A 10,186-nucleotide genomic window follows, 5' to 3' on the forward strand; every position below is an offset into this window, starting at 1 on the left:
AGTACCATTTTTAGGTACATGCGACTTTTTGATCTCTTTTTATTCCATTTTTTGGGAGGTGAAGTGACCAAACAATTGTGATTGTGGTACGGTTTATTAATATTTTTTTTTACGGCGTTCACCGTGCGGGATAAATAACAAAATAATTTTGTAGTTCAGGCCGTTACGGACGCGGCGATACCAATTATGTATAGTTTATTTGTTTGTTTATATATTTTTATTAATAATAAAGGCCTGATAAGGGAAAAAGTGGGACTTTTACTTTTATTACTTTTAAAACTTTTATTTTCTTATTTTTACACATCTTTTTTTAACTTTTTTTTTACTTGTCAGGACCCACTAGGCTTCCGTCTATGGCATAGCCGGACGCCATTGTTTGGTGTCCGGTTGCCATAGTCACCATCGCCGGCCGCTATCGCGTAGCAGGCCGGCGATGGCAGCTTAACCCCTAAAAAGCCGCGATCTCTATAGAACGCGGCTTTTAAGGGGTTAATCAGCGGGGACACAGCGATCGGTCCCCGCTGTAGGAGCTGTGACAGCTGCTGAACAAGACAGCAGCGTCACAGCTCCTGTATGTGTCGGGAGGACGGCCGAAACGGCCGTTACTCCCGAGTCGTACTATTACGGCATGGAGCGCGAACGATACAGCTGCCATGACGTAATAGTACGTCAAGGAGCGGGAAGGGGTTAATAACTCTATTCAGTATACGAATGTATGGATATTGCACATTATACGTCTGGACCCATCATAAATAGGCAAAAAAAAACACTTCCCCTTAAAAAAATCGGATCCATCAAATGAATACCAACTGTATGCAACTATATTCTAACTGTATGCCTTTTTCATTTACCAATCCGATTGATAGTATTATTTAGTTGCATCCCTTTTGCAGTATCGATTGTTTTTCCCTTAAAAAAAACATACATCGAACGTAGGGCACAAACGTGGAGGGAACCTATAAACACTCAAATGGGTTTACATTTCTGTAAAACTTGTTAGGATCAGGGAGGTCCAGTCTAAGCAGGGAAGGATCCCATTCCCAACAGAAGTAACATACAAATGTAGGGAAAGTTTGTTGCTTCTCGTTAAGAAAAAGAGAAAAACTGACTGTAAAGGATCTGCCAGACACAACTTCTGTGTCGACGCCCATAGGTAATCAGTCTGCACCTGCTTCTATGTCTGTGAGACTGACTCCATCTTCCACCACTCAGGATGGCAGGCTTAGGAGTGGGAGAGCCTATCACAGCCTGGCCAGACGGAGCTAGCTCCCGCCCTCTGTCTATTTATCCCTGCCTTTCCTGTTCCTCCTTTGCTTGTGATTCTTCTCTGTTTGTTTCCTGGCCCTGCTGCAGCTTCTTGAACTACTGATCCTCTGCTTGTGATTGACCTTGGCTTTTCTGACCACTCTTCTGCTCTGCGTTTTTGTACCTCTCTCATCTCCTGGTTTTACTCGGCTCGTTCACCTCGCTTGTTGCTCACGGTGTTCACGTGGGCAACTTCCCCATTTCCCTGGCTTCTTTGTACCCTTGTCTGTTTGTCTGTCGTGCACCTATTGAGTGTAGGGACCGTCGCCCAGTTGTACCCCGTCGCCTAGGGCGGGTCGTTGCAAGTAGGCAGGGACTGAGTGGCGGGTAGATTAGGGCTCACTTGTCTGTTTCCCTACCCCGACATTACACTGACCTCACTGACTCTAGAGTAAGTTGAATTTTGACTTCTGCATATGTGTATTCTAAGTTATAATATTTGTGATTTGGTAGATATCGAATGAGGAAACAGAATTGTCCAAACTGCAAGTACTCCTGGTGTGAGACACTGAAAGACAACGAGATGAAGCTGAGAAAGGTGGAGACTTCATGAAATATGTGAAAACTGCTGCTTAAACGTGTGCCTTAAATTGGACAGCCTCTTTCGATATGCCCTATTTAGGCATATTCACTTTAAAGATAAAAAGCATATAATGGCACAGCATAGGGCATCATCCAGGCTGCCATGACAGCCCGCAATCGTGTCCGTGGGAGGAGCGATGGGCCCCCCCTGTCTAACAATTTAGATGCCTTGTTCGCTATTGATCACAGCATCTAAGTAGTTAAATAGGGTTATCTCCAATCCTGGTCACTGTTGATGGTGGCATCTAAGTAGTTAAACGGGGTTACCTCCCATCCCAGCCATTAATCCACAGCTGGCACCCCCAGCATATGTAGCAGGCTTAGCCCGCTCCATACTTCCCTTCCGATGTCGGGAGGAGGTTAAAACCCCCTTCGTAATATTGTGTAGGTCTCCCTCATGCCGCCAAAACGGCTTTGACCCATTCAGGCATGGTGTCCACAAGATCTCTAAAGGTGTCCTGTGGCATCTGGCACCAAGACGTCAGCAGCAGATAATTTAGAGACCTGTAAATTGCAAGTTGGGGCCCTACATAGATCTGACTTTTTTTTCCACCACATCCCACTGGTGCTGAATCGGATTAAGATCTAGGGAATACGGAGGCAAAGTCAACACCTTGAACTCTTTGTGATGTTCCTGAAACCATTCCTGAACAATTTTTGAAGTTCGGCAGGGCGCATTATCCTGCTGAAAGAGGTTACTGGCATTAGGGAATACCGTTACCATGAAGATGTACCTAGTATGTGTCAAAGTAACATAGCCTGGAGTATCACACTGCCTCCACCTTCTTACCTTACTCCTATACTGGAACCTGGTCCCATCTCTTCTTCAGGTATACGACGCAGACGCACTCTGACCCAGTCATCTAGCCATCACAGTTTGGCCCTTCTCAAAGTCGTTCAGATCTTGACACTTGCCCATTTTTCCTGATCCCAACACATCAACTTTAAGAACTGACTGACAGGTGCCATTGTAACAAGATAATCATTGTTATTCACTTCACCTGTCAGTGGTTTATATATATACATACATACATACACACACACATATACACACATACACACACACACACACACACATATATTCGCAACATTGAAATTGCAAAACCAAGAAGAAGGACAAACCATAAGGTTATGCAAACCTACCTCCAATCTGTGGCATGTGAGAGGTATAAAAGACAGCTTAAAATTTTTTAGCCACATGAAACCGCAAAAATTGGATCAAGTGGTGTGGGATGATTGTGCGATGCCTTCTGTTCATCAACGAGCCAGTTATCGCCACTTATCGCAAACGGAGAGGGACACAATCCTTGAACTAGGAGACCTTGGTTTATCACTCCAGAAGATCACTACACGACTAGGCCGAGATGTCAGCAGTGTTCAAAGTTCCATGTCCTGGAGGTTGGGAGAACAACAACGAATGAGAATGACAGCAAGAGGTGCACGGAGGCGAACCTCTGCACGGACATGTCGTCTGATTGGAAAAATGGCGCTTAGTGATCCATTCTGTATTGCAAGTGAAATTGGACGTCACATTCCAATCCTAGGGCGGCAACCAATGTTGACACAAACCATCAGAAGGCGTTTGCACGACATTGGGCTACCAGCCAGACGTCCAGCTACAGGTGTTCCATTGTCCACATTCCACTGCTCTCAAAGACGATCATGGTACAGAGCAAGACAGCAATGGAGAGTGGAATGTAGGTCTATCCTCTACAGCGATAAGTCTCACTTTTGTCTCAGACGTAAAGATAGCCGGAGATTAGACTGGAGACCACGTGGATAATGCCTTGAAGAGGCCTTCACAAAGGAACGTTACACCGGTCCTGCTCCTGAGATTATGGTGCGGGATGGCATAGTGTACGGCAGCCGGACCCCTCTAGTCTTCCTTTCAGCTACACTAACAGCTCGGCATTACATTGATTTGGTCGTACCGGCCATTTCTCATGCCAAGTGTCTCAGAAGCCGTTTTTCAACAGGGCTACGCCAGGCCACATGTTGCTCATGCTACTGTGAGCAGCCTGGATGGCCTAAACATGCTAACATGGCCTGCAGCGTCTCCGGACTTGTCTCCCATCGAGCACATCTGGGACGTCTTTGGTCAGCCATTGGAAAGGTAGATGCCAATTTTGATGATTTGCGTGCCGAAGTGCATTTAGCAGGGCATAACATTATTCAGACAACCATGAATAACCTCATTGATAGCATACCAAGGCATGTAAGTGCGTGTATTTCTGCGCATGGCGCTCATACTTGATAAAAATCAAGATGTTTGGAATATTTTGATTCCATTTTTTTATCATTTGCATATCATTAACATGTCTATCGATCATACAATTCTAAAACTTTTCCTTCTTGGTGTTGCAATTTCAATGTTGAGGAGTGTGTATATTTTAGGGCTAGGCGATTATGCCCCAAATTAAAATCACGATTAATTGAATATGTAACCTCGATTACGATTAATAAATGATTATTTAGATCATACCCCCTTTGCATGCCCCTATTTGTATGCTACACCATTGAATTAAAATGTATCCCTGAGTCTGCTGTATACTACTGTATATAATATACCCCCTGACACTGCCCCCACACATCATAATGCCCCTATAGCTGTCCCCACACATCATAATGCCCCTATAACTGCACTCCACACAGTATAGTGCCCCTATAGCTGCCCTCCGCACAATATAAAGCCCCCCATAACTGCCCCACACAGTATAATGCCCCCCCAGTAGCTGCTACCACACAGTATAATGCCCCCATAGCTGCCAGCACACAGTATAATGCCCCATAACTTCCCTCCACACAGTATAATGTTCCCATAACTGCCCTCCACACAGTATAATGCCCCCATAACTGCCCTCCACACAGTATAATGCCCCATAACTGCCCTCCACACAATATATCGCCCCCATAGCTGTCTCTACACAGTATAATGCCACATAACTGCATTCCACACATTATAAAGTCCCCCATAGCTGCCCCCTCACAGTATAATGCCCCATAGCTGCCCCTCACAGTATAATGCTCCATAGCCGCCCCCTCACAGTATAATGCCCCATAGCTGCCCCCTCACAGTATAATGCCCCATAGCTGCCCCCACACTGTATAATGCCCCATAGCAGCCCCCACACTGTATAATGCCCCAATAGCTTCCCCCACACAGCCACAATAGTGCTTCATAATAATAATATACATACTCACCTAACCCCATTCCAACGACCAGTGGACGAGATCCCTCTGTTCTCTGGTCTGTGCAGCATAGCGCAGACAGGAGCGATGACGTCACTGCCTCGCGTCCGGCGATACATAGTGAATGGTATAGTAGGGACCTTACTCTCCCCTGCTGTACCATTGATTCAACTGCATCTGTGTCTTGAAGATGCAGACACAGTTTAAACCTCGAAAAAATAATTGGAAAAACAAAAATTTGCAAGACGACATTGATAAATTGCGCTGATTTTCGGTTTAAATGTCTTTTTTTTTAATTAATTGCCAAACCCTGGTGTGTGTATATATATATATATATATATATATATATATATATATACGAAAGAAATCCCACAGCACTCCGATGTTTCCAAAAAGTATGTGATTTATTCAGTCAACAGCTGCAACGTTTCCGTCCTGCTATAGGACCTTTTTCAAGCTTGAAAAAGGTCCTATAGCCAAACGGAAACGTTGCAGCTGTTGACTGAATAAATGACATACCTTTTGGAAACATCGGAGTGCTGTGGGATTTTTTTCGTTTATGTTTTATAATACACGGATCTGGATTACCTGCTTGCACCCATTACCGTGTTGGAATCTGTCGCAGAGTGCTGATTATCTCTACATATATATATATATATATATATATATACAGTTAGGTCCAGAATTATTTGGACAGTGACACAATATTCATGATTTGCGCTCTGCATGCCACCACATTGGATTTAAAATGGAACAACTGATATGCAATTGAAGTGTTTAATTCAAGGGGTTGAACAAAAATGTCCTGTGAAACGGTTAGGAATTGCAACCATTGTTCTACCCCGCCGCCTCATTTCAGGGACTCAAAAATAATTGGACAAATAAGCCTTACCATAAATAAAATGTTTTTTGTTTAATACTTTGTAGTGAATCCTTTGCAAGCAATGACTGCCTGAAGTCTGGAACCCATGGACATCACCAAACACTGGGTTTCCTCCTATGTGATGCTTTGCCATGTCTTTACTGCAGCGTCTTCAGTTGTTGCTTGTTTGTGGATCTTTCTGTCTTAAGTTTTGTATTAAGCAAGTGAAATGCAGCTCGATCGGGTTGAGATCTGGTGATTGACTTGGCCATTGCAGAACATTCCACTTCTTTGCCTTGGGTTGCTTTCGCAGTATATTTTGGGTCATTGTCCATCTGTACTGTGAAGCGACGTCCAATCAAACTTGCTGCATTTGGTTGAATCTGAACAGAAAGTATATCCCTGAACACTTCAGAATGTACCAAACTGTTGATTTGGCCACTCCTAACATTTGTGCTCTCTCTCTGATGGATTTCTTCGTTTTTTACAGCCTAACGATGGTCTGTTTAACTTGCTCCTTTGACCTCATGTTGTGGGTTAACAGCAACAGCTTCCAAATGCAAATGCCACACCTGAATCAACTCCAGACCTTTTACCTGCTTAATTGATGATGGATTAATGAGGGTATAATAGCCCATGCCGCCCATTAAACAGCTTTTGAGATAATTGTCCAATTACCTTTGATCCCTTGAAAAAGAGGCAGCTAAATATTAAAGAGCTGTAATTCCTAAACCCTTCCTCAAATTAGGATGTGAATACCCTCAAATTAAAGCTGAGAGTCTGCACTTTAAGACCATATCGATTATATAACTGTATATTCAATATGTTTTGGCAAACAGCTAAAATGCCCAAACTTGTGTCACTGTCCAAATAATTTCGAACCTAACTGTGTGTGTATATATATATATATATATATATATATTATACACACACACACACACACTTTTTATACTACTGTTAAATTGACATTGACTGAATAAACATTACAACACATGCAACATGTAGATACTATGTTGCCATAATTAATATACAATCTACACATATTTTGTAGGTGGATTTCATCTGGATTAATAGGGACCAGAAATTTTTTGAATGGTTTGTCAGTCTGCTAACCAAGCTTGAGATGGACCAAGCTGATGAGGAACCTGAGGGTAAGCAGCTCTCTCTAGGACTGGGTATATTGATTACTGAGGAAGACCTGACTTGCCCATGTTATGCAATTTATGATATAATACATAGTTATATTGTGTGTTTCTCTGGGAACTGAGAATTGAGTGACCTCCCAAGCAACAAAAGGCATGGGCTCTTTACCAGCCATAATATCATGTTTATTTTTTACTATACTTAAGAACTTTAATTCATTATTTTTTCTATGCTCTGTTTTCATTTAAATAAGTTTTCCAGTACTTACCCGGTATTAAAAAAAGCCTGCCAGCCTTCAAAATATATTATATACCTTCCCCTGCTGCCAGTCTTCCACAATCTGCATCCACTGCTAGGTGGCTCTTACTGCATATGGATTTATACAGTTCTGATTGATTTAAATGGGAGATTTTTAAAACTATATGGAGTCAGCTTTGGTGGAAAGCATGGGTTTGGAGTTCCTTATAAAAAAAAAAAATCTTCGACCTACCATAAAGGTATATGGTAACATTTCTAAATGGACCCCTAATACTTTGGGAACTCAGGCAGTAGCCAGTTGCCAAATGTCAGTTCACCTTTGTTATGGGACTCACTTAAAACATAACTGTGCAAAAATAAAAAGAATTTATGTTTGAACACACCCCAAAGTTTTTACCCTTTACAGATGCCTCACTTCTGTCATACAAGTGTTTCATTCAATACTGCATTAACCAAAGTATCAAATGATCTCTTTTTGTTCAAATCCAATGGGTAATACTCCATGTTAATCCTTTTAGATCTATTTGTCGAATTTGACATGGTAGATTACCCAATGCTCTTACGCACTCTCGACCTCTTTGGCTTAAAAGACACGGTCTTATTCTGGCTCAATAGTCTGGCACAGAGGAAGTACAAGGGCCAGGCTCATATCAGAAGCCAAAAGGGCGAGACTAATCAGGTAATCAAGGAAAGAATTTCAAGAGGCAAAAAGTAAGAGAACCTAGAGACAATATATTCAGTATTGGAACTGTCCAGCATTACCAGTTGCTCAATGAGAAGAGCTACTACCTGGGACACAGGAGTTTACGGGGTTGAATCCTGCCAATGTCATTGCAAAAAAACTTATCCGGGCCCCAATAATTTCTTGCCTATACTACTGTAATTCACTACTAACTGCCATAACCCAAACAGTGTGATTCCACTTCAATCCGTAATGAATGCAGCAGCCAGGTTGATCTCTGTGGTTATACTAATGCCTCTGCTCTCTGTCACTCCTTAAACTGGTTACCTTTTTATTTTGTAGAATTAAAACTCCTCCTAGTCTACAAAGCTCTCCACAATTCTGCACCATCATACATCTTTAATCTCATCTCCATCTATCAACCATTTGTGCTTTTTGCTCAGCCAATGAACTACATCCTCCCTCATTGCATCCTTTCACTTCTGTCTGCAGGTCTTATCCTGTGCTGCACACATTCCAGGGAAATGTTATGGGGAGGGATCGTTCTCCTTTTGTCTCATTGTTTGTTTTTATTATTTGTCATTTTTACTTGTTTCTTACTCCCCAATTGTAAAATGCTGCGGGATATTTTGACACTAGATAAAGATTATTATTATCCTTATCGTATAGGGTCTCCCCCTTTTGTTGCTTGCCAGCGCAGGTGAGTAATATATTTGGCATCCTAGTGTAAAATCATCTTCAATGCACACGTATATTTTTCCCAACGGATGCTTTCAATTCATAGATCCCTTTCTCAGCCCCATACTGATCAAGTGTAAACATGCAAATCTAAAACAAAAGAAGCATGAAAATCTTTATAGAAATCTCATGCCATACCATTGTATCTGTGCCAGACGGTTACACAGCAACCAGAGAGAACACCAAGCAGAGAAAGCTATGTACAGTGTAGCCATGACATTGCAACAATACGTTATATAATGCATGCAGAAATAGGATTATTATTGGTATTACTATATTGTTGTACAGCACTGTCTCACTGGAATTGGCTTTGGACTTCTGCCAGATTGCTGTAATGGCACACACAATAGTCAGTCCTAAATCTGAGCTCTTATTTGAAAAGCATAAACCCATTTATTTTTCACAGGCAGATTTCTAGAGATGCATATGTACATGACATCAGCTCTCGGCAAGAATGACATGAAGGCCATTGGACTACAGATGGCCCTGGACCTTCTTGCCAAAAAAGAAGAAAGGGACTCTATCACAGGGCTGAAGACCCGAACTCAGCCTGGGCGTCCGGACTGGAATAAGGTAATATTAACCCCAATCCCATAACCCAAACTTCTTTGTCTTTCTTGTAATTCCTATAAATATTTTGTATTATTTTAGGTTTTCCAGAAAATAGAACAAGAGAACAAAGGGAAAGTTCAGGTCTTCTTCTGTGGATCTCCAGTTTTGGCTAAAGTAATCAAGGCTCATTGTGAACAGTTCAACTTCAAATTTTTCAAAGAGAATTTTTAAAACTTGGTTTTCTTTGCATTATTATAACTCAATAAAATTAACCAATGTGGTCACTGTATGGTTACTGTACTCATATATAAACTACTGCTTAGAAATTAAAATGTGTGTCAGATGTAAATGGTCTGAGAACATTAATAGGGGCTCTTATACAGCTGGAATCACCGATTGTCGCTGAGCAGTGATCTAATGGACCATACATATGGAATTTTAACATAGACCACTATTGATGTAGTCCATGTCCATGCAAAAGACACAAGTTAACGAACTTACTACCCACCAAAGATGCAGCCACTTCCTTACCCTGCCTGTTAAAATCACCTTAATTTTAGCATAATGAAACAACCATCCTTCCACAGTACTGAGACCAGAGGGTGCAGAGCAGAAGAATAACTTGGTGATATTACCAGGGAAAGGTTGGACTTTCTAATCTGACCAAATTGCTGAAAAATTGGTCCCTGCATTATATCTGTGTAAAGATGTTCATTTAAAGTCTATATGAAATATGAGAATACCTAAAAAAAAAATAGGGACAGATTTACTACTGTGTTTGGCTTAAAATGCACCAATGTGCGTTAAAAATGTGACCAAATTGTGTTTTGCTAATAAGCCAAATCAAAAGTGGTATAAGGAAAAGTGTCTAACAG

At 41.6% G+C, this 10,186-nt stretch overlaps 1 protein-coding gene across 1 annotated transcript in view; it reads left to right on the forward strand.

The window, feature by feature from the left end:
- The window catches only part of NOX5 (NADPH oxidase 5), a 66,007-nt gene extending 56,442 nt beyond the window's left edge, over positions 1-9,565 (forward strand). The window contains exons 13-16 of the mRNA XM_075855303.1: positions 1,759-1,843; positions 6,990-7,089; positions 9,166-9,332; positions 9,411-9,565. Of these exons, the coding sequence (XP_075711418.1) occupies positions 1,759-1,843; positions 6,990-7,089; positions 9,166-9,332; positions 9,411-9,542 (484 nt within the window). The 3' untranslated portion in view covers positions 9,543-9,565. The remainder of the gene's footprint in view (positions 1-1,758; positions 1,844-6,989; positions 7,090-9,165; positions 9,333-9,410) is intronic.
- Positions 9,566-10,186: the final 621 nt, after the last annotated feature.

This window comes from Rhinoderma darwinii, chromosome 3, assembly GCF_050947455.1.
Source record: "Rhinoderma darwinii isolate aRhiDar2 chromosome 3, aRhiDar2.hap1, whole genome shotgun sequence".
Classification (NCBI taxonomy): Eukaryota; Metazoa; Chordata; class Amphibia; order Anura; family Rhinodermatidae; genus Rhinoderma; species Rhinoderma darwinii.